This window comes from Artibeus jamaicensis, unplaced genomic scaffold (genome assembly GCF_021234435.1).
Source record: "Artibeus jamaicensis isolate MK-2021 breed Jamaican fruit bat unplaced genomic scaffold, CSHL_Jam_final scaffold_1964, whole genome shotgun sequence".
In the NCBI taxonomy this organism is placed as follows: domain Eukaryota; kingdom Metazoa; phylum Chordata; class Mammalia; order Chiroptera; family Phyllostomidae; genus Artibeus; species Artibeus jamaicensis.
The window spans coordinates 1,544,228-1,569,787 of record NW_026522030.1 but is presented as its reverse complement, the minus strand read 5'-3'; the positions used below and the strand labels follow the sequence as shown (position 1 = coordinate 1,569,787).

At 39.3% G+C, this 25,560-nt stretch overlaps 2 protein-coding genes across 7 annotated transcripts in view; one reads left to right on the top strand and one right to left on the bottom strand.

Annotated features, from left to right (window-relative positions):
- The window catches only part of FBXW2 (F-box and WD repeat domain containing 2), a 32,362-nt gene extending 13,949 nt beyond the window's left edge, over window positions 1-18,413 (bottom strand). Inside the window, exons 1-5 of one of the 4 annotated variants that reach the window (XM_037127437.2) lie at window positions 18,314-18,413; window positions 18,097-18,205; window positions 13,206-13,715; window positions 4,475-4,669; window positions 2,100-2,233 (exon numbers count right to left, since the gene is read on the bottom strand). In XM_037127437.2, coding sequence (XP_036983332.1) covers window positions 2,100-2,233; window positions 4,475-4,669; window positions 13,206-13,715; window positions 18,097-18,205; window positions 18,314-18,364 — 999 coding nt within the window. In that variant the 5' untranslated portion in view covers window positions 18,365-18,413. The other 3 variants (XM_037127440.2, XM_037127438.2, XM_037127439.2) reach the window with 3 other exon arrangements.
- Window positions 18,414-18,535: 122 nt separating this feature from the next.
- On the top strand, window positions 18,536-23,553 carry B3GALT9 (beta-1,3-galactosyltransferase 9). Of its 3 annotated transcripts, XM_053656452.1 has the most exons (4): window positions 18,560-18,818; window positions 20,723-20,785; window positions 20,871-21,053; window positions 22,287-23,553. In XM_053656452.1, the coding sequence occupies exons 3-4, from the start codon at window positions 21,048-21,050 to the stop codon at window positions 23,388-23,390; spliced, it is 1,110 nt and encodes a 369-aa protein (XP_053512427.1). In that variant the 5' UTR covers window positions 18,560-18,818; window positions 20,723-20,785; window positions 20,871-21,047; the 3' UTR covers window positions 23,391-23,553. The 3 variants fall into 3 exon arrangements, with proteins under 3 accessions (XP_036983345.2, XP_053512427.1, XP_036983344.2); XM_037127450.2 differs by lacking the exon at window positions 20,723-20,785 and having other exon boundaries at window positions 18,536-18,618; window positions 20,830-21,053; XM_037127449.2 differs by lacking the exon at window positions 20,723-20,785.
- Window positions 23,554-25,560: the final 2,007 nt, after the last annotated feature.

Genomic DNA, 25,560 nt, shown 5'->3' with positions numbered 1-25,560 from the left:
CACCAAGGCACATCATAATTACATTAGCCAAAATTAAAATGAAGGAGAGAATCCTAGAAGCAGCAAGAGCTAAGGGAACAGTCACTTATAAAGGAGTCCCCATCAGACTGTCAGCGGATTTCTCAAAAGAGACCTTACAGGCAAGAAGGGGCTGGAAAGAGGTATTCCAAGTCATGAAATCTAAAGACCTACAACCAAGATTGCTCTATCCAGCAAAACTTTCATTTAGAATGGAAGGACAGATAAAGTGCTTCTCAGATAAGATCAAATTCAAGGAGTTCATCATCACCAAGCCCTTATTATATGAAATGTTAAAGGGACTTATCTAAGAAAAAGAAGTTAAAGAAACATGAACAGTGAAAGGACAACAAACTCACAGTTATTAACAACCACACCTAAAACAAAAGCAAACTAAAAGGACAGCTAGATCAGGAGTGGAAACATAGAAATGAAGATCTCAAGGAGGGTTAGCAACAGGGGAGTGAGAGGAGGAGAAGGGGAGAGAAGGTACAGAAAATAAGTAGCATAGACAGTAGATAGAAAATAGAAGGGGGGGGCAAGAATAGCATGGGAAATATAGAATCTAAAGGACTTGAGACACATGGTCATAAACTAAAACTAAAGAGGGGTAATGGTGGGGGGGGTAGGGTGGAGGGGAATGAAAGGGGGAATAGAACAATTGTAACAGCATAATCAATAAAAAAAAAAAAAAAAAAAAAAAGAACAATTTACAGGGAAACAACACTAGAGTAGATGAAGCCGAGAATCAAATCAATGATTTGGAACATAAGGAAGCAAAAACAACCAGTCAGAACGACTAGAAAAAGAAAACCTCTAAAAATGGTGACAGTGTAAGCATTGGAACAACTGTGGAACAACTTTAAGCAATCCAACATTTGCTTCATAGGAGTACCAGAAGGAAAAGAGAGAAGAAATTGGAAATCTATTTGAAAAAATAATGAAAGAAAACTTCCCTAATTTGGTAAAGGAAATAGGTGTGCAAGTCCAGGAAGCACGGAGTCCCAAACAAGATGGACCCAAAGAGGACCACACCAAGACACACCAACATTAAAATGCCAAAAATTAAAGATAAAGAGAGAATCTTAAAAGCAGCAATAGAAAAAAAAGTTATTTACTTACAGGGGAGTTCCCATAAGACTATCAGCTGATCTCTCAAAAGAAACTTTGCAGTCTAGAAGGGCTTGGCCAGACATATTCAAAATTATAAAAAGCAGGGACCTATAGCCAAGATTATTCTACCCAGCAAAGCTATCATCTAGAATGGAAGGGCAGATAAAGAACTTCCCAGACTAAAAAACTAAAGAAAAAAGTAAAGGAGTTCATCATCACCAAACCATTACTATCTGAAATGTTGAAGGGGCTTATTTAAGATCAAAACTATGAACAATTAAATGGCATTAAATACGTATCTATCAACAAGTGAATCTAAAAAAAAACAAACAAACTGAGCAAACAAGAATAGAGACAGAATCATGGATACGTAGAATGTTTTGATGGTTGCCAGAAGAGGTATTGGGATTAAGAAGTACAAATAGGTATTTGCAGAAGAGCCACACAGAGATGTCAAGTGGAGTAGCCAAAGAACTTATACGCATGACCCGTGGACATGAACAATGGTGGGTGGGATTCCCTGAGGGAGTGGGGGGTACTAGGTAGGAGGAGCCCTAGGGCAAAAATTCAGTAAAACTGTAATAGCACAATCAATTAAATATAATTTTATAAAATTATACTAGCTTAAAGGGAAAAAAACACCCACAAGAAATTGCCTTCAACATTCTGGTGCATAAACACATTTGGAAACTAGTATCATACTCTATATAGTATTTTTTTTGTACGTGACCTCTTTTATTTGTTCCCTGTGCCCACTTGACCCATCTACTACATTGTGGGCATCTTTCCATATCCTTAAGTCATTCATACTTACAGCATGTCTTTTACATGCTGGTCACTGTGGTACACCATCATGCTTTACGGCTGCATTCATTCCATCTTACGGCTCACCACCCTTTACGAGGCAGCAAGTACCATCCTCCACCCCCCCCCCCCAAAAACCGACATTAAGAAGACTGTCTTCCTACCTTGGTAACCCATTCCGTGTGCCCGGTGAGTGTGTTCAGGCACGTCCCAGCAGATAAAGCCCACACTTTCACAGTGAAGTCTGCAGAACCACTCACCAAGATATCCAGTTCATCGTTGTAGTCGACACTAAACACTAATATATATAACAGATACAAAGTTAAAACATGCCTGAGTCTTATTTAGAGTAGAATTCAACAGTGTTTATTCTCCTTAGCTGCTCAACTTTGTAATTGCTAATAAAATTAGAGCTACGATAAGAATGGTACTACTCAACTGACAATTTGATGATAAAAATATATCCATTTCAAAATTCTTGTTGGAGATAATGGCATTTCTTCTCAGGATTATTATCTGCCTGATACTATACAAAACTTATCTAGCTTATGCAGGGAAAATAGAATGAACATAGGTGGCCTTGGTCATATTTGCACTATTCATTGCAGTGAGCCAAAATACCAAGAATATCCTACAAAACAATAGCTATACCCAAGAAAAGCCAGTGTAATGACAAAACAAACAAAACACAAGCAAGGATCTCAAAGACCAGAATAAGCCATTCCCTCAAAACTGTGTGCATTTCTTCACAACTATACCTCCAATACCTAAAACAATGCCTGAGTATACAGCAAGTATTCAAATATTGGTTTTTCAATGTCTGCCAAATTCTAAAGAAACACTCGTGGCTCAAAGATGAAGACACTGGTCTTTAAGGAACTCAGTCTAAGTAAGTGGTGGAGGAAGAAGTCCAGAAAAAAAACAAAATGTTTACCTCTTGCTAGGGAAACACCAAGGAGAATGACTAACTCTGCCCAGGGGTATCAGGGTAGGACTTCAGGGAAGAGGCGATATTGGAGATGGGCCCTGAAGGATGAGTAGAATTTATCAAGAAAAGACAGAGAATATTGCAGGTAGAAGGAACAGTAAAGGCATAGAGTTAGGAAAAGCCACAGCAATGTCCAGGGTATAGCAAGGAGGGAATTTTTTTAGAGCAGGGCTCTCAAAGTTCATCCATTATAAAATCACCTGGTAGTCCATGTATATTTTGACACTGAAATAGTACCTCAGTTTAACATAGAAGTTCCATGGTAAATCATGTATCTTCAAATATTAATTTCTACAATAAATAAGTGGTAGCAGATAGCAGACTGAGGAAAAATGTATAGGATAACAAACGAAATGGGAAACAAATTTGCTTTTAGCATAAAACAGCTAGGTTTATTTCAAAAAATTACTGAGTACCAGGTACAGTGCAAGAACTTGAGACCTAAGGGCAAAGACAGGCAGGGCCCCGGCCGGTGTGGCTTTGCTGGTTGGGCGTCATCCCATACATAAACTGAAAGGCTGCAGATTCGATTTCCGGTCAGGGCGCACGCCTTTGCTGCCGGGGCACATACAAGAGGCAACCAATCGATGTTTCTCTCCCTCCCTTCCCCACTCTCTAAAATCAATAAGCATGCCTTTGGGTAAGGAAAAAAAAAAAGACAGGCAAGATCCGTCTTTCTGGATGTTACCACCTGGTGGGGAAATCAAGATTATCATACTTCCTTGCATGAAGAGTGTTATTTATGACAAATATACGTATTATTGGGAAACCTATAGCAGGGGAGCTCAATCTGTTTTGGAAGTTGACAAAGGCCACTCATAAAACGTGATGCTTAAGAGCGTGGTCTGCTCTTTCAGGGGTCAACGCAGTGTGCACATGGGAAAAGAAAGAAGAGAGCTGCTGCGCACAAGTCGGGGCAACAGCACACCAGGGCTTCTTCACAACATTCCAAAGTACGATGCCCTGAGGGAGCTGAGGTCTGCAGGCTATAATCAAATGGCCAGCTTTTGCAAACTAAGGCTGCTGTGAAATTATTAGACGATGTTTAGGTATGCTTCTTTCATCTTCTCTCCAGGCAGTGGTTTGTTATCAATTGTCAACCAAGCTCCAATTCAATGTAGTATGTGCAGATCACACAAACTGGGAACCACTATCACTCCAAAGGATTTTAGCCCTATTTCTACAAATAAAGTAGACTGAATTTTTAGTTGTAGGACTTACTCAATTTGGAGGTAAGAAATCTGATCAAAGCAAAGGGGACTGACTGTTTAACAGGATATAAATGAAGGAGGAGAGGAGGAGAATTGCTCCCTCTCAACATAAGGGTATAGAGTGAAGAGTTTTAAATGGGCCAAGGAAAAGGCAAAATTAGAAAAAAGATGCCAAATAAGAACAACTTGAATAAAGGGATTTACTGTCATGACAGAAAGAAAGGGGGGAAAGGCAAGTTAAATTAAAAAACGAATAAAAAATGAGATCACATTCTTGGCTCCTGACTTTAAGGAATGAGGTTCAAATAACCACAGAAAGCCTTAGAAAAGGACAACCCACCCGCCCCTGTGTGCCCTCGAAAGTGCTGGGTCCTGGCTCCGGAACTCCATTCCCAGCAGGCCACAGTGTTGTCAAAGGAGCCTGTCACAAGCTTCTGCTCATCAAACTTCACTGCTGCACAAGTATGCGTCTGGATGCCATAAACGCACTGCCCTGTGCTCACATCCCATAGTTTTGCAGACAAGTCATCTGACCCTTCAAGAGAAAAACAGAGAGATTAGTAAGAAAACACTGAAGAAGGAAAATCAATCTCCAAACCACAGTGTTCTTAAAGAACTCAGTGGTCACCTCCTCTCGCACTCCCACTTTACAGCAGAGAAAACCAAAGCAGAGAGGGGAACACGACTCACAGAGTCACCAAAATGGTGTCAACAGCATGGGTGCTGAATGCAAACTTTTTGGTTTAGCCCTTTTCCCTTAACTTTCTAGAGTCCAGAGGAATGTCAGACTAAAGCATCCATTGGTGCTTCCACTTGTAAAATGTCATTAATCTTTCAGCAGCATGAATCTGATGGGAGCGTGAAACGATGGGCATTACCCATGACGGCATGTGTACACTTGCATGTTTGTCCATTACTCAGCAACCCTGAACAAACAGAATGTCAAATAGTAAAGCTGTTGTTGGAACATGTTCTACTCAAGACAAGTCAAAGAGAAGCTTTAGATCACGGATTAACTTCTGAAAAGGTTAACTGCTAATTTCTTGGGCCATCTCAAAATGTGTAAAGGAACCTCTAAGATAACCACAGGTAAATCATTCCCAGACATTCTCAACAACTCAATAATGAGCTTATAAAGCCTCTTCAGATTCTGTAGAAAAAAGTAGGTTTCACTTCTGCCTCTGATGAAAATATTATACAGATCATGGTGCCAATTCAGGACTTTGCTTTAATTACATAAAAAAAATGCTTATGATTAGTTCATATCTCACAATTTACCTGTAGAATAGAAAATAAGAATCAAAGGACATTTTGAGGATGCAAATACCATCACTATGACAAGAACACAATAATCTGGAAAGCACCAAATGAACAGTTTTCAAGAACTAAAATGACTAGATAACATCAGCCACAATTCTAGCTTTAAGGGTTGGTCAAGAGCCACTTGACCAACTGTTTCAGAAAATGGAAAAACCGCTACCACTATGAAAGAGGCAGAGCACAAACTTTAACCTGGGCAAACCCTTAAGAGAACATACTGGAATGGAGACTATACTTGTTGTCACTTTACTATTTAGGGATTCTGTTTCCTCTCTATAAAATAAGGGATTCGTCTTGATTGGTGGTTCTCACGGGGTATATAAAACATCAGAATTATATAAGGAGCTTTAGCAAAGCATATATGTAAGGCCTTACCCTCAGAAATTCTAATTAGAATATCTGAGGTGGGATCCAATAGTTTTAAGAGCTTGCCAAGTGATTCTAATGCATGAGCAACATTTGGAGAACCAACGTTCTAGAACAGTGCTAACTCAACAAAAATATAATAGGAGCCACATTACTAATTAAATTTTTTCTATTACTTGAAAAAGTAAAATGTAAAATAGTTTAACAATATCAAATTATAATTTCGACATGTAACCAATACAAAAATTATTAATAAAATACTTTATATATTCTCTTTGAAATCCAATAATGAGTATTTCACATTTCACATCTCAGTTTGAATTCGCCACATCTCGAGTGTTCAAAGGCCATTAAGTGGCTAGCAGCTATTGTATTACTGGACAGTGCAGGTCTCGATCATCTTTAATCTTGGGCATTTTGTGACTGTATTTCTAGTGGGCTAAGGCAGGAAATCATTTTAGGATCTGACCTTGGTTCTGACTTACTGCCAACATTCAAACAGGACCTCATTCATTCATACATTCGTTCAACCTGTATTTACAGAACTTCTATATTAGGTAGGCCTGTCTCCTGCATTCATGGGACTTTAAATCTACTTGGGAAGACAAAAAGTTTAACAAGCAATAATAATTCAGTACAGTACACACTGGGCAGTACAAAAGCCCATGGCAAGTACCAAAAAGGGACAAAAAGAGCAAATACCTCAGATGAAGCTCCACAGAGTTTACCGCTGTGCTCCTCAACATCTAGGTATTCTGCAAACTCACCCTGGGGGATGACATGACTGGCTCCTCAACTGTACTATATTTGTTTTTAGGCTGGGCTTTGGCATAGGATTGTTCAAAGAAGGAATTCCATGATTTAAGAAAAACTAGCTGAAATCTAAAGTATGAATAAATTAACTTCTCCTTCCCCAAAGGAACAGTATATGCCAAAGGTCAGCAGAACTTTTTCAGTAAAAGACCGGAAAGTAAATGTTTTAGGCTTTTTGAGCCATACAGTCTCTTTTGGAACTATTCTGCTCTGCTGGAGCTGGCCCCGCAGCTGGTGGTTTGCCAACCCCTGGCATATACTTATTAAAAGTACTTATTAAGTATCTCTATATATTACGTATATGTATGTGAACAGACACTGGGGTCAATGCACAAAGAACTGCTGGGAAGCATTCTGAACACTGCCTAGAAATTATTTACAATGCCTGTCAAAATGCACTGTCTAAAATATGGGCACTGGTTCTAAAAGTGGTTCAGTATGACAGAGAATGATGGTGGCAGGGTCCAGCTAGAGAACTGGGTCAGGAGGATCTCTAACTACGACCTTATTAGCATTTCTGAAAGATCACTATGGCTGCATCTTAGAAAATGGTTTGAAGTGGGCAAAACTGGAGGCTGGAAAGCTAAATACTAGGAAAGAGGATAAACAAATATGTGGTATATATATATATATATATATATATATATATATATATACACACAATGGAGTATTATTCAACCCGAAAAAGGAAATTCTGACATAGGCTACGACATGGAGAAATTGTGAAGATATTATGCTAAATGAAATAAGTCAGTCATAAAAAGACATACTGTATGATTCTACCCACACGAGGTATCTGAGTAGTCAGATTCAGAGACAGTAAGCAGACCTGTGGTTGCCAGGTCCTGAGGGGAGGCGGGAATAGGGGGTCAGTATTTAATGAGTACAGTTTCAGTCTGGGAAGATGTAAAAAGATCTGCAGGTGGGTGTGAATGTGAATGTATTTAATGGCACTGAACGATACATTTAAAAATGGTTAAAGTGAAAAATTTTATGTTATACATATTTAACACAATTTGGTTTTAAAAAGGGAGAGTTTAATCTAGTTGATATAGGAAGAAACTGAGCCATTTGTTTTTACATCCTAAAGATACATCAAAAAACAATCAGATTGAGTTCCAGTGGTACAATTCCACTCTTAATTGCTAAGCCTTTAGGAGCCATTATTCTCTGCTCCTTTTTGGCTCCGTGTCAATCTTCCCTATGGATTCCCATGTACTGCATTTACTAGCCCAGCGTTTTCATCAAAGATGCAGCCTAGAAACAAAAGGGGACTAAGTAAAAGCGGACTATTTTTCTTTAGATACAAGGGAGAAGAAAAGTGCTCTCAATTCAGAAAATAGGATGAAAACAATACTGATACAAAAAAAGTTACAGGGGTGGTTATATAACAACGGTAAGCAGAAAAAGGAGCTGAACACAAATGGAGTAAACTACCATATCAAGCTAAGTTTAAATATTTAACTTGTAGAATCAGCTCTCAGCTCTCACCTGCTTCTCTCTGAGGCATTTATTTGACTTGGCAGACCAACTGAATAAACATTTACTTGCGCCCTCGTTAAGACAGGCAATTTTCATTCTTCTTGAACTCTCTTCATCACAGTTCTGTTCCTTTACCTCTCCCCTTCTCTAAGTACACTCTTCAAGGATCCACCCTGGGCTCTATTCTTCTCTACAACTCCTTTTAAAATGTCACCATTGTAGTCAAAGCTTTGATGACTAACTCCTAAATCTTTTCTCTCACTGTATGAGCACTCTCCAAAGCTCTGATCCTGCATTTCCAGATACTTGTGGGAATCTCCATTTACATATCCAACTGAATCAGTTCATCCCAAATTGAACTCCAACTACCTTCTCAAATTTATTCCCCCATTTTCCATTCTTGTTACTTAGTATGCCTATCTTCCCAGGTACACACAAAGCTAGAAACCTCAGCTGTTTTTGAAATCTCCCTTTTCCTTGCCATGTAATACCCCATGTATCCAATTTGTTGCCAGATCCTGTCAATTCTATTTCAATAGCTACTCTTCCATTCAACTGCTTCTCTTAAAAATCTACCTTTACTGTACTAAGTCTAGGCCTATTTACCCTCATCTAAACTGCACAGGCCATGCCCTGGCCGGGTGGCTCAGATGATTGGAGCGTCATCCCATACACCAAAATGGTTGCAGGTTCAATTCAGGTCAGGGCACATACCTAAGTTACAGATTGAATTCCATGGTTAGGGTACGTATGGGAGGCAACCAATCAGTGTTTCTCTCCCTCCCTCTCTTTTCTGTCTCTCTAAAATCAATAAACATATCCTTGGATGAGGACTGAAAATAAATAAAATAATAAAATAAACTGCAACAGACTAACACTTCAATTTGGAACCTCTGCTTCTCTCTCTGTCAGGATCTCAACAGACAAGTAATGTCATCTCCTAAGAGAACATTTTAGAAATTCTTAAGGGTGGCTTCAATTGTCATAAGGATTTAGGGGTGGAGGGGTATTACTGGCATCTGCTGGGCAGAGGCCAGGAATGCTGGACACTGCAATGACTGGGACAGTGCACAAAAACAATTATCTTATAGTTTGTATGACATTCTTAAAGGTTTAGCCACATATCCATTAAGTGAAAAGTTTATTCTTAGTTATCTGAGATTAAAACCTGTTTTACAAAGCATACTTGTAGTTGATTCTGAATTTTCCAGAAGTGTAACTACTAAGCATATTGAGGAAAAATATTCTTTGCTTTGCTGGGAAGTTTACGAAGAATTTTTCACCATTTGAGAAATCACGCCCCTGATGGTTCTGTGACACAAATACAACATTCTGCGTTTACAGCTATCATGTCCACAGCTGGTACATACAGGTGCAAACATCTGGTCACATCACTATTTTCTAGCATAGCTGTGCTTGAGCACTACATGTTTAGTGTGTATTATTTTAACTTAAGTCTTCTTATTTATCCTCTGACACAGAGCTTAGGTATTGTATTGATTTTTAAAATATGTGTACTTATAAATTCCTATGAATTTTACTTCAAGGTACAATATTATAAAACATATTATAAAAAGAGGACCTGGATCTGACAGAAGAGACACTGATCTACTTGAAGTAGTCAGCTCTGATCCTGGCCCTTTTTCTGCTCAGAAATCTTTCAGAGTTTCTTCTTATTGACAGAAAACTGACCAAATTCATGTTCCCAGCATGCAAGGCTTTCACAACACAGTCCAAGCCTATTTCCTCATTATTTTCTAAGAGTCTCCTACAGAGCCCCCACTTATATCCTAAGGATCCACCTAAAATGAACTGTATTTTCTTCCCACATGCTCCGTGCTTAGCCCTGTCACATCTTTGTTCATGCTGATCTTCCTATTCAAAGGCCTCTGCTTTGAACCTTATCTCTCTAAAGTCTACCCATTCTTCAAGACTCAAAATAAACACACTGCTCAACTTTTTCAAATGGAAGAACTCACTCCTTCTGAACAACTACATGAAATTTCTTCTTACACATTTTAACTATATCATTTAATTATATCTCTTTTATAGCTCTTGCTTTTCTTGTTTGACTATAAACAAGATGTTGCAATACAGCAGCTTGCAGGTTGAATATGACCCAATCACAATATTTTTCAAATATGAATAATACTTAAAAATCAGTACTTTAAAAAAAATCAAGATATTTCACAAAAATCTAGATGTGAGGCTTGTCTTACAAGTCAGATCTGACAACTCTGGGCCCGAATCCCTCACGGCAACAATTCACTGCAGTGGGGCAGCAGCCACACACCTGGAGGGCAGGTGCTCTCTGATTAGCCATAGTCCACACGGAGCGGAGACTTGACTTAACCAAGTTACTTTCCTGACCCCAGTGTGTACGTTCTCTGCTCCAGTTGATCTATGTACGCCTTAACACTGTCTTTCACACCGAATGCATTTTATAAGTAAATATCTAGTGAACAGCACAAGGCACAAAAGGTTCCTTTCTTACCATTTCAGAAATGAGCAGGATAATCACCTCATTCTATCCATATCATGTTAATTTTAGCATTAGCCATCAATCATTTTGGAAATACTATTTTATTGCTGTTCAAGGGCCTAATCCAAGAGCCACTATAAGCTTATTTCTAAATTCAGAATTTCCCAATTCAACCAGAGAAAAAACACAAGCTCTTAAGAAACAAGGTGACACAAACACTTGGACAGGCACACCTCAGGGCATTGCGGGCTTGGTTCCAGATCACTGCACTAAAGTGAGTTACACAAATTTGTGGGTTTCCCAGTGGATATAGAAGTTATGTTTACAGTATATCATAGTCTATTAAGTGTGCAATAGCACTGTGCCTTAAAAACAACAATGTACATACCTTAATTTAAAAATACTTTATTGCTAAAAAATGCTAACCATCATCTGAGCCTTCAGTGAGTCATAATCTTTTCTTTTGCAGGCAGAGGGTCTTACCTTCAATTTGTTAAAAAAAAAAAAAAGGCAATATCTGTCAAGCACAATAAAGCAAAGGTCAATAAAATGAGGTATGCCTATATAATTCTAAAACAAATACTTCTGTCATTAGTAACAGTTCCAGGAATGCTATGTTAGAAAAATTAAACTAATGCTTTGGGTCATTTTCAAGAGACAAAGCATGACTTTCAATATACAAACCTACTTAATGTGTTCAGAATAAAAACAACAGAACATAAAGACCCACCTAGAGAATAATCTTAAAATGCGGGGTTGGATTCAGTTATTGTAAATATTAACTTTTGGGGTAAAGAAGTCAGTGAATGTATCCCATTTATTCCTGCTCCAAGTAATTGAAGTTTTTGTATTTCAAAAGTAAAGTTTGGTGAGAAATTTTTTTAAAAAGTTACAGGTGTTTCTGAAGTGAGTCGGCTACCAGTATTTACCTAAGTGCAAATGAGTGCCAAGCTCAAGGCTAATACTGCATCTTAACCTTTTGGAAAGAAATTGAAATGCCCACCATTGATCATGACATTGATCAAAGGACATGGAAAAGTCATCACCACAACTCAGAAATTACATCAAAGTACAGAAGAACAGACAATGTTATAAAAATAAAGTAAGCATGGAGTAACTTCAGTATGACAAACCAAACCAGAAGACGCCTTAAATTTAATGTTTATTTTATAAAACAAAGTGTCTAGTATTTCAGAGAACGTAACTCCACAGGAAAATGTATATCTTCAATGAATAAAAAATAAAATTTAAAACAATCATGAGAAAGAACATATCTCTTAACTATTAAAAATATTAAAGGCTGGTAAGAACTGTGAGGAAGGAGCAGATTATTTAACACTTTGCTGTAGGCATGGCATTAATTCCACCTGTCTGGAAAGGACACCAAGAGGAGCTATAATATCATCCATATTTCTGGATCTGGTGATTCTAGTTTGAGGCTTCTGCCCCAAATAAATAACTCAAGGGGAAAAAACCCAATGCAAACAAAAATATTCATAAAAGTGGAAATAACCTAATAAAAGTAGAATATGCACTTTCACTAATATGTTTATATTCATACATATATTTACAATATAGTTTTATATTTATAAATGATTTCATTAAAATATTAATAAAAGTAGAATGTGCACTAATATTGAAATGGCTAGATGATGATGATATATTTACACAAAGGAAAAGTATGTACTATTAAGAATGGCAGCTAAATGTTTATTAGAAATTATCTTGGATGAAGAAAGAACAGAGAGTATCTCTATATAATACACACGATGGAAGTTAAAAGGCATTGGGATTATTGATGAGAGCTGCTGAGAGGCATTTGAAACACTGCCTAAGAATCATTTACAATGTCTGTCGAAAAGCATTACCTAAATTGTGGGCACTGTTAATAATATGCAGAAACACATATCCATTATAATGGGGAATAGATACATAATTCTAAATTTTAATGATTAACTTCATTGCCTAGTTTTAAAATACCCAACTGTCAGCCCTGACTCAGTTGGTTAAAAAGCATAGTCCCGATAAGCGAAGATTGTAGGTTTGATCCTGGTCAGGGTACATACAAACTGCAACCAATGAATGCATAAATAAATGGAACAAAATCGATGTTTCTATTGATTTCCCTAAAAATCAATAAATAAAAATTAAAATATCTAACTGTCTTCGTTCCCATGCCCAAACTCTTAACTTCTAATTCTTCTTAGCACCACAGGAATTTAGAGCAAGAAAAAAACACCTCCCTTCCTATACAGTAAAGACAAGGAAGAAAACAGAGAGGTTACATAATTCTTTCAAGATAATCTAAATACTTGCTTGGACTAGACACACCTTTTTCCACTGGTTTCCCCCCAAAACATCCATGATAGAGAAAAAAAAAGCCATGGCTGGTGCGGCTCAATAGATTGAATGATGGCCTGAGAACCAAAGGGTGGCCGGTTCAATTCCCAGTCAGGGCGAATGCCTGGGTTGCGGGACAGGTCTGTAGTAAGGAGCACTCAAGAGGCAACCACACACTGATGTTTCTCTTCCTCTTTCTCCTTCCCTTCCCCCACTCTAAAAATAAGTAAGTAAATTTTTTTTAAAGAAAAATTCCAGGGTCTCTTACCTGTACAGAGAAGTCCATCTTTGTAGTAAAGTGCATATACTCTGGCACTGTGTCCAATTAATGATGAGGTTTCAAAGGCTTCATGGTCCTCCAGTTGCTTCATTCTCAAAATAGCCTTCAAATAAACCTTTTTCCAGTGCAAAGCGTCCTGAACAGAATCATCTATTTGCCAGCCCAAATTTTTACACGCAGTCTGCCACACCTCTGTACAGGCACTTATCACCTTATTCCACTGTTTAGAGACGAGGCAGCATGTGAGTAAAGTCTGAGGATCAAGCCATTTTAACAAATAAAAACTGAGCTCCAAGGGCAGGAGTTTGAGGAAGTCCCGCTTGAGGAGAGTCTCTAGGTTATTGGAGAGATGCCTGAGCTGGACTGCCCCACTCAGACTAATCAGGTGATCCAGAGTTTCATTTTTCTGCAAGTCCGTCAGAGAAAGAAACGTAACAGAAATGTTATCAAGCCATGTCTCAAAGTCCTTTCTCTCCATAAGGTTATGGAAAAATTTACCTGTGGCACATCAAAATATTGTATTAGTTCTGCTCAAAAAGACCTTCAAGCAAGACTGCTAACAAATGAAGTATCAAAAATTAGTGTCAAAAATCTGGCATTACAAATTTATGCTTAGTTGCTACATTACAACTATACAGTTAATACATTGTATCTGATATTTTTCCCATGCACGAAAGATAATACATTTGAAAAAACATTGTTTAACAAATCATGATCTCAGAAACATAAGTCAATGAAACTTATGTTGCTGTGTGACTTGCTCCTTTTGAAGTCCAGCACATGCTACATGCATTTTCACAGAGATTTACAAAGCATTCATTCATTATTAAACAGTATATTCTATACACCACTCCTTCACCAAAACCATCACAACACAATTTTCTAATCATATCCTATTTAGGCATTAAAATCACAAAAATAAACACCATGATGTGACAATCCAAAAGCAAGTCTGAAGCAGAAACCTGAGATATTAGTTATCATGCTAAGAACGACCTGACCTGTTACCAAAATCACAGAACTGATTACTGGCTTTTGCAAAAGACATTCAGGCATAAAGGTTTGGGGGAGAAAAATAGGCAGATTTAATAAGTTACGTGGCTCAGGTATTCTGGTTCTTCCACTTCCTTTGCGATACTGCCTGTTAGAACATGAATTACCAAAGGCCTTATTTGGCCTCACACAGTCTGTTTTTAGAAGCCTAATATGAGCTGGTGACAACTTTCAATCATGTGCCCCAGAGCAATGTGGGTCCTAGAGGCCTGAACAAGTCAAATTAGTATTTCTGAGACTTACAAAACACTGAAAACCAGGTATCATAATCTCAACTTTGTCTATAAGGAAGTTATAGGTCAGAGAAAGTAAGTGATTTGCCTATAGTCACCAGAGCTAAAATAGAACAGACTTGAGGCCATTTCTCTCAAGATCAGTAATTTTCGGACCACACCAGGCTGTCTCCCTCTGAAGTTAGCTACAACCAGGAGCATCTCAACCTGGTAACAAGATCTGGGCGCACTGTGCCTATCTGATTATGCCGCCTTGCCCCTTACAAAAAGAAATTGCTCCAGGGCTAACTACAACAAAAAAATTTTACAAGTATCCAGCATTACACAGTGCGTCAAGGTGTCAAATCACTCTTAACAATGGAGACTAACAGAAAGAGAACAAAAGCAAAGCAAATCAGTAAAAATCATCTTTCCCAATATTGGCCATATGTTGATAAATGTTAGCGCTGGGTGAAGGTTTATTATTCTCTTTATTTTTATGTTTAAACAGTTCCATGATTAAAGAAAGGAAAAACCTGTCCTCCTAATCTGATCAGGTTCTCACCAGACTATCATACTAATTTTTAAAGTGTTATATCCAAATTACTTTGGAAGAGGAAAATAAATTCCTTTCTATGTATGTCCCCTAGATCAGGTCTATTCACAAAGCCAGATCTCATCTTCCAACTTTGTTAATCTAAGGTGAGAAAAAAACATTTTCATTCATTTCCCCAATATAAAATTTGGCAAGAATGTCACAGGGCAAAAAAGCAGGAGAAGCAGCCAAACCGTTCCAAGCACTTCATCTAGTTTTGTTTTTTAGAGCAGTGACCAGATGTTAAAATAATACTCTTGAAGCCTCAGAGTCTGGGCTAGGTAGGATTTATTAATTTAGGGATTTACTTGGATGCCAAAAAATAATCAGTTCACCACAAGTTTTATCAACACAAGATAACAAGTCTCTTACTTCTCAATCCTAATATTCTACCTATAACATTTCTAAAAATGTTATGCTTAAAAAACCATCATTTACAGCAAGACAAATAGGCTCATTTTCTGTGAACATTCACTCAATGTCACAACAGCTAATTATTAATTAAACACCAAAATACCGGACTTGTAATTGTTATTTACAGTAAAAAAAAAAAGGGGGGGGGGACAAGCGTTTCCTCTAATACCTACACCTTTACACTACACACATACACAAAATATGCCACACTATATCATAAGAATGCTTGCATGTATGTAAGCTGAACTGCTATGTAAATGGCCACCAGACAAATCTGTAACACTCATGATAACATTATGGCATTCCCACCATTCATGAATAACTAAGAGACATCCTACAGCATGCTATGTGCCCATGACACCACAGAGGATGAGCCCTGTTAAAAAAAAAACACAGCCATTTCTGAGATTTATATATTCTCCTAACTCCTAAGAATTCTTTTTTCCAATTTTTACATTAGAGATTGCCCTCCAAGTTACTGAACCCCTCATGGGTGGCTGTTCTTCCAGTTTATCTTCGACTGTCATGAAAAAGGCATCTTTATTTCAATAAAGCAGACCCATTACCCAGCAGAACGCATGATAAAAACAACAGTTTTTACTTTTTGAAAAAAATCAACTAACTTTGGAGGAAACTTTTGTAAGGCCGTAAGTCTAAACTGAACTCTTCTAGAGAGGCTCTAGGAATATTATGTACTGGCAGCACAAGGCCCCAAGGGGGCAACTTCAGGAAATGGAATTTCAATTCAACACCAGGAGGAGCTTTTACATAATCAGAGCTTTAATAACGGAAGGGCTGCCTGCAGAGTGGTGAGCTTCAGGGAAGTCAAAGACACCTGGATTTGAAGGTAAAATGAGGTAAATGAAAATGCTCTGGAGTCAGTCAGATCTTTTACAGATGCAGCCACTTCCTACATGATCCTGGGCAGGTTCAACTAACTATAAACTTCAATTTTGTCAGCTGTAAATTGGAAGCTATTATTCATCTTGAGAACTGGGAGAATCAGAGGGACATGCTTAGTTAGCACAGAGCCCCATCTAGAATAATTCAAATGACACTTTTTGTTTGTTTTACTATGATAAATACCTGGCAGGAAAGCTTTTAGTGGCCCTGAGGCAGAAAGGGATGTGACCATTAATATCCTTCCGAACTCTATGATCTCATCACAAAGTTTCTCTTAACATGGCTTAAGATACATGAAAGAAAAACTCAGTGGCTCAAACTTACTGGGAGTTTCATTTGATAACTAAGGGCAGTTATGGACTTGAGGCTACCGTTTCCTCGTAGGTGCATTTTTCTCTCCACTCTAACCACACGCATGCTGTCTTGCCCCTTTTCCCCTTCCACTTCAGACTACATATTAAACTTGCCCCCCCCCCGCCCTCAATATGAATAATCACAAAGCTCTAGAATGGGTGGTGTAATCAAAAGACTCACAAATTGGGAGACGGGAGACCTGGGTTTGGTCTCTGCTTCTGCCATTAACCCCCATGTTTCCTCAGGCAACTCTCATGTTTGTATTGGCTTAATGTCTACTTGTAGACATTACCTCGTTTGATTTTCACAACCTTGTAGAAGGTATCAGCACTACTGCCCTTAACTAGTACATGAGGAAATGTATGGCCCAAGCAGTGCAGTGCCCAGTGCCACAGGAAAACAGCAGGCTGAGCATCTTGCCCAGCCGCCATTCTCTCAAAACCAAACAAAGCCTCTACCTCGAGGTCTTATTAGAGATGCATTCTGGATAAAACAGAGCGAATGCATGCTCCTGTGGTCCACCGGGACCTGGACTAGTCAAGAGTGAAAGCACGACATTTGCTCTGGGGGAGGAGGCCCCATCTTCCCTTTCTTGCCCAGCACTTAAACAGCACAGAGGCTTTCACGGACACAGGCCATCTTTTCAATATCCAAGAAGCTGGCGACACTGGCTGCTTCCGGAGAAACTGAAGAGCTGAGGTACAGGGGTCAGGAGCCCTTTTTAAATTTAAAACCATGTGACTATACTATCTATTTAGAAGCCACCTTTAGTTTAAGATGAGTTTTTAAAAGCTTTGAAAGAGCAAAGTAGAATAAAATAAGGGCTCTGCAACTCCACTTGTTGCGGGGTGACCCTGGGCAAATCACTTCACCCATCTCAAAAGCCCCGTTTCCTCCCTTGCAAAATTGAGTAGTGACCACGAACTGCATTGCCCACAAGGGTTTCTGTATATAGGATAACGTATGGAAACCGTTTAGCACCGTACCTGACACAGTGGTAAGCCCACAAGAAATGCCAGTAACCATTATTATTTAGCATTAATAGTAACATTTATGTCAAGCAGCAACCTCACATACACACCTGTTTCCATGGCATACCCACAACTATGGCGCAGTCCCTCACATTAGTACAGAGCTTGTACTTCATACACCACCTCTCAACACTTCATCTTTCAAACTCAGGGCAGCCCTGGACCATCATCGTTAAACTCATTTCGTAGCTAAGGAAACTGAGGCAGTAACTCCGAGGCTCAATTTTCCCATGTCTAACATCAACGCCAGATCCCTTCAACCCGTTCTTCGCTCCCAGGTCCCCGGCTCCCGGAGCCGTGTTCCACGCGGCACTGACCTGAGCGAGCGCCCCGGGGCCCGGGACCTCGCGCCGGGCTCACACCGACTAGGCGCGCTCGGGCCACCAGAGCCTCGCAGCGGCCGGGTCCGCTCCACAGCCATGGCGCCTGTAGGGAGAAAAGAGACAAACGGCCGAAGGCGCGGCGGTCAGCACAGGCTTGGGGGCCTGAAAAATCCCCTCCCCGGCCCGGCCCCGCCTAGTACACGGAACAGACCTGGACCAGCGGCCGCCGCTCACGGTCCGCAACCTCGCAGGGGAGAGGCATCCGGTGTCGCCTGCGTCATCTCCGCGCGTCCCTCCGCCCTCGGCGCCCACCGGACACGGCTGCACTTCCGGCCCCCGCCTCAAGGGGGAAGTGGGAGGGCAGAGGAGTACGTGTGCGAGGCGGGGCATGCGCAGTACGGCCCTCGCGACTGTTGTGGAGCCTGGTCCAAAGGTTACGTCCAGGTCCCTCATCCAATCTGCTCTTGCTTCGACTCTGGGGCACTTTTTCTCTTATCCTCATTTTATGGAAGAGAGGTAGGAGATGTTAAGAGACGTGTCCAAAGTCAAACAACGTATTGCGCAGCAATTATGTCCCAAACACTGTTCAAGGGTTAGTAAATAAAAAGCACCCAAATCCCTGACCTTCTGGGGCTTATCTCCAATGGAAGAGACAGGCAAACTAAGTAAGACAGGATGCAAACTTCAAGACGTGCTAAGGAGAAGAATTAAGGAAGGTAAGGGGGTTGGTGAGAGGAAGAAGAGCAGTAGAATAGATGATTGCATTTGAATCCCAACTCATACACTCTGGCCGTGCCCATGACCTGGTTTCTTAAGCTCTCTGGCTTTATTTCCCTCATCTGCATAGCAGTTAGAGTACCCTCCTCATGTGATTGTTCTGAGGACTAAGGAGATGAAACAAACTGTTAAGTGTCAAGAATCAAAACCATGTGTTTTCTATGTGCCAAGTACTCTTTTAGCCCATGTTTATGTTATAGCACTCAATTCCCACCACAACCCTACATGCTGGTGGTTACTGTTATCAGCTCCATTTTTAGAGATGGAAAAATCCAGGTCAAAAGACTTCAACACAGGCGCCCTTCAGAGCATAAGGTACCTGTGTCTCTATAAGAGCTCCGACACTTCATACACGTGCACACACACAGACACATACATTTGCATGCATTTTATACTAACACCGCTCAAAAGGACTTTAAGCAATGTTGTTCTCTATCTGTGCTTTTCAATAGGGCAGCCAGTAGCTTCTTGTCCCTATCAACACTTGAAAATTACCTATTGTGATAGAGGAAATAAAAAGTTAATTAATCAAAATTTAAATAGCCACATGTGGCTGAGTCCAAATAGCCTGAGGCCATCTAGGGTACTGGAACAAATTTAAAAAATTGACCATGTTGGGTGGAGCCAAGTATGATGCCCTCAAAGTCGGGTCTCAGGAGGGCAAATTTGATTTAGTAGGCAACAGGAAGCCTCTGCAGGCTTCTAAGACACAGTCACTGTTGACAACATTGTAACAGCATTTAGGAAGATGTGGGTACACAGATCAGATAACATCTATCAAAGAGAAGGCAGTTCTAAGGTAATCAAGAAAACCAAGCACCTCTATATATTTGCAGTAAATATGGTAGGAGTTTGATGAATGAAACTGGAAATTCCAGATGGAGCTGCACCAGAGACAATATATTGTTTGAACCTCTTATGGACAAAGAAATCAAATCCTGTAAGTTTAAGACCAGAGAAGACCCAAGAGCAAAATTTATGGCTCTAATAAAAATGAAAATTGCAAAATAGGATGTCTTTAATTAAATACCTATAAGACCTATTTAATTATTAGATTTAGTATATGTTTTTAAAAATCCCTTTCATTTGAATGGTATTTGAAGTTAGGTTTTCTCACTTTGTAAAAAATTTCCAAGATTGAGCAATGACTGTTGAGAAAAACATAGACAACTTTAAATGTAATGAGTTATTCCTAGTCAAATAATTACAAAAGCTGCTTTAAATAGCAAGTAGGAAGATCAATATGTGAAAAGAAAAGAGAGGAAATATAGCCTGGTCTGAGACCAGAATGCTCATTACAACAGCTTATGTAAATAGCAAACATGAAAATATGCTGGATCTTGTTCTTTCCTGAAAATAAACTTGCTGATAGAAATGATGTTTGGGCTAAAATCCTACCTATATATGCTCTAGAAGAATAGCTAATGCTAAAACATCAAATGCTCAGTCTCTTAAATTCAAGCTAAAAGAGACTACATGCTGTTTTCAATTTTGAGATAGTTCCCTGGGAGAGGGAGTTGAATGACATATAATTGGTTTAGTAAAGTTCTTCCATAAGCCTACACTGGGAATTCAAACTCCTGCCCCATGACACATGCACCAAACCTCACCATTTGTTTCTTTGGGGAGAAAAATTGCACCCTCTTGTATGACACATATTCCTTGATGTTTAGTACATTTCTTGCATGTGCATCTATGAGGGGCAGGAACTTCTTCAACTGTTTAGTTTCTTGAGATGCACTCCAAACATACTCTAGGACATTTCTCCTTGTGTGATGATGCTCCGGAGAGGTCATGTGGGTGAACTGTTCTTTCAACTCAGCTCCCATGTGTCCCTTACCAGGAACTGGCATAAAGGCAAGGGCTCGGTTTCAAGAGGTACAGAAGTCTGGAAGCATTTGAAGAGGTTTGCTTTTTTTTCTCTCTCTCTTTGTTCTGGATTCATTCTAGCTGTAACATGACCAGCACTTGCTTTCCTATACACCCATCAGATATTCTGGGACAAAAGCTCAGGAGGATTGGCCAGAAACCTTATCCTTAAAGTCTGAGGCACAACGTACTTTGCTTCCATTGCTGTTAAGACTGGCATGATCCTGAGATACATTTGGGCATAATTTGCCATCTGGACTCAGTAATTTCAAAGGCCTTGAAAATTGCTCACAGACAACATGCAGGTAAGTTTCTTATAATCTTTGAAGCATTTGCTATCTATTATAATAAACTTTTGACAAGGCTGGAGCTTCTTCTGTGTACAAATAACCAGCACTGAGAAAATGGAAAGGAGTTCAGATTATAATTTCAGGAATTCGGTTTGTTTCTTTTTTTCCTATTTGACAGACATAGAAAAGTAAAAGATGGCAGTCAGGATTCTCTAGTGGTTAAGAGTGAGCTTTGGAATTTGACATACTTGAGCACAAATCATGGCCATACCCCACCCTCTTATGCACTGAATGACACTGGGAAAATTATTAAACAGCTTGGACACTCAATCTAATTTTGAAGAAAATCTGAGAGGGATATTACCACTGCATATAAAGTGCTTTGCACAGTGCCTGGCCCACAAGTGTTCAGAAAAAAAAGGTAACTATTATTATGGGAGGCTTTGTTGATCAAAGCTTCAATTAACAAAGACTCAATTCCTTTAATGTCCCATAGTTATTATATTACAAGACTGCATATGCTCTTTTAGACGGAAAGTTTCCATCTCCTTGGATGAAGTGGTGGAACTCTGGCACACGCGCGTCCCAGATCTCTGAAGCGGTGCTAAGCAGATAGCAGGCACGGATCTGCCCACATTGACAAACATGTCAGATGGATTAAAGGACATCGTTAAAATAGATGGTCGGAATTCAGTATTAGATTAAATTGAAAAGTCATACTGGAAGAATGTAAATGTTTGATAGTAGCCATTGTACAGTGGCCAACAAAAGTAACCACATCATTGAAAAATAGCTCTTGACCTTTGTAATTAGAGAAGAAACTGATCCAAGTGCTTCAATTCCAGGAAGAATATCATGTATTTTCCTATAGGCTTTTAGCACAATGATGCCACTTGTTACTTTATATGCATGTATCTATGTCGGATTCCTCTTTGCTTCCCCAGTGTTTAACATAGAGCCTTGTATATAGTAACCAGGTCTTCATCCAAACAGGCAAGAAAACAGCCAACCAACCTTTTATTCAGTTTCCACTTTGTGCCAGACACTGAACTCAGCAGCACTGGAGAAGACAGGGGCGTGATGTCTGCTCTCCAGAAGGCCACAATCTAGTTGGAGAGAGATTAACAAAAAGAAATAATAAACTCCTAAAATAATGTGCCACCCACTAAGCACTAAAAAGTGTTCAGTGGGGGCAAAAACAGAAGTGGAGATGAAGGTTGAACGAACGTGTGTTTGTTTCTTTTTTAGGTGACATTCTGCAGTCTTCGGACTCACCAGTGGTGTTTCATTCTGTTTAACGTTATCCTATTTCATGCCTTGCTTTTTGGGGCTGATTTTGTGGAAGAATACTTTCTGCATGCTTTGCCTTATGTAGACATGAAAGTTCTGGAAATTAAGGACAAGGCAAGAAAATTGAACATGGAGCCCCTAAAAAGTAATCTTTCCAAATATTACATCTTGAGCCAACCAGATGTGTGTAAAGGGAAGAACGTATTTTTGCTCTCTCTTATCTTCAGTAGCCCAGGAAATCGAACAAGACGAGACGTCATCAGGAAGACCTGGGGTAATGTGACCAGTGTCCAAGGGCACCCCATTCTTACACTGTTTGCTTTGGGAATGCCTAATTTGGTAACTATCCAGCAAGAGATAGACAAAGAGTCTCATAAGAATAATGATATAATTGAGGGAATCTTTTTGGACAGTGCTGAGAACCAAACCCTGAAGACTATCACAATGACACAGTGGGCCGTGACTTTCTGCCCTAATGCCCTGTTCATTCTCAAGGTTGATGACGAGATGTTTGTCAATCTACCAAGTTTGGTAGATTATCTTCTCAACCTGAAAGAACACCTTGAAGATATCTATGTAGGAAGAGTTATCCATCAGGATACGCCTAACAGAGACCCTAACAGCCAGGAATTTGTCCCTCTTAGCAAGTACCCAGAAAAGTACTACCCAGATTACTGCAGTAGTGAGGCTTTCGTCATGTCCCAAGATGTGGCACGGATGATGTATGTGGTTTTCAAAGAGGTACCCGTTATGGTGCCTGCCGATGTGTTTGTAGGAATTTGTGCCAAGTCTATTGGCCTTATACCCATCCACAGTTCAAGGTTTTCTGGGAAAAGACACATCAGATACAACAGATGTTGCTACAAGTTCATCTTCACATCTTCAGAAACTACAGATGCTGAAATGCTCTTGGCGTGGAAGGAAATTAATGATGGGAAAGAATGTACACTGTTTGAGACTTATTCTGGACTCATTTCCTGCAAACTTCTGACATACCTTGACAGCTTTAAACGTTTTCATATTGACACCCTAAAAAACAATGCTGTGTATTATGGTGATTAGGATGTTTTTCTTATAGGTGTGTTCTTTTTAAATGACCTCCTACCTTGTTATAAAAAAGTATTTCTCCTTTGTGGTTAATGTAGTTTTAATTGTACTCAGAAAGTTGCGAAGTGTTTTTAGTGCCCTAATATACTCCAGCATACTGAAATCTTAAATAAAGTTCGCATAGCATGATTCTTTTCAAAATAAAACCTGTTGTCCAGAGAAGTTACAACATTACACTTAATTACAACCCAAAGTCTTGTTTCTCTTTACAACTAGTGAATTATTTTTTTAAAAAAATCACATTCTATGGAACTGTCATGACTCAGTGGTGACTAATTTTTGAGAATGCTCAGAATGAAAGAATATACTAAATAAGGAAGTTTACAAAATGTTCATCTTGTCTGCAGACAGTACTCTGGGTGGTAGATTGATTACCTTCAATTTAAAAGTTTCAGCTACCTAGTATGAATTAAATTAAACCTCACAAGAGCTTTTTGTGAAATGATTTTTATGTACTAATTAGGCAGTCTGCATTTATATTTCATGTCATATATACACTCTGTATTAGTTTCCTAGGGATGTCATAAAGTGCTACAGAGGGTGACATGAAACAACAAAACCTTTTTTGCTTGAAGTTCTAGAGACTAGAAGTCAGAAATCAAGGTGTCCGCAGGGACACGGTCTCTCTGAAGCCTAGAGAAGCCTTCCTTGTCTTGTCTAGCTTGTGGTGGTTGCTAGCAGTCCTTGGCTTACAGATGCACGACTTTAATTTCTGCCCCCATCCTCACGTGGTCTTCTCCTGTGTATCTGTGATTTCACAGTCTTTCCACTGTGCTGTGTCTGTGTGTCCATATTTCCCTTCTAAGGACACCACTGGTCACCAGGCCCCACCCTAATGACCTCATCTTAACTCAATTACATCGACAATCAAGCAAATCAGTGACTTATCTTGAAATAAGGTCTCATTCACAGGTGCCAGGGATTAGGATTTCAATATATCTTTTGGGGGGATGCAATTTGACTCACAATACACACTTCCTGATTTCTCTTAGGCACTAAATCAAGTTTCCATCCTGGGGTTTTTGGGATTTTGGGTATCCCCAAAGGAATGTATTTTGAAAAGCCCTGCCATGACAACTTATTAATCTCTTTTTGGATATATTACTAGACTGTACTGGACCTCAGTTTATGTACAAAAGCAGCTTCGTAGGGGTTATGGTCAAAGTGAGGTATGGGATGTGGTTAGCAGTGGATCTGGCCTGTAGTATTCAATAAGAGGCAGCATTTAAGAACTTACAGTACCTTCTGAGTTAAACAGCTTAGGCTCAAATCACAACTCCACTTACTTGCTCTGTGACCTTGTGCAAGTCTAACTCTGTTGTGTCTCAGTTGTGAACAGGGTAATAACAGTACCTAACTCCCAGGAGTGGGCGGATGAGTTAATACATGAAAAGCTTTTAGAATAACACCTGACACACAGTATCTTCAAAATATAACCAAGTAACCAAAGGGGAATCATTTGACTAATCCTCAGAAAGCCAGGTTAATATTCTGACTCTGGGCTATGCAACTTGTACAAGGCTTAGTGTGTCTGTCTGCAAAATGCTACTTAACTTATAAGGCTGATAAAATGAGAAAATGCACACCAAGTGCCTAACATAAAGTAAATGCTAAGAAATGGTAACTACTCTTTGTAGTAATTATAAAGGAATTTGCCGTTTTCCCCTAGGCTTTGGTCATAGTGAATTACTTGTAGTTACCCAAATGTGTTCTCTTGTTTTCATATCTGTACCTCTGTTTGCAGTATTTATTAAATGCAAAATAAAATAATACTTTGCAAATTTCATTTGATCTTTAAAAAAATTACAGGCACAAACTCAAGGGAGTATGTAGGCCATACATAGGACAGACAATCCTCTGAGCTCTGACATTAAATAAATAAAATCAACATCATGAATTGAGCTAAACAAAAGTCACCTTAAAGACAGAATGTTTCTTCCAGGCCAGGAAGAGCTGGCTGTAGCCTAGTTATGGAAACAAGGAAAAAAGAGACTCACAGCTGCCAGAGACAGCAGAAAGGAGATGCTCGATCTGGGGACAAGAGAATTCCAGGCAACTGAGAGCCATTTTGTTACAAAGTAGGGATGGCTTATCAATGTCACCACGGCCTCAAAGAAACCTAGCC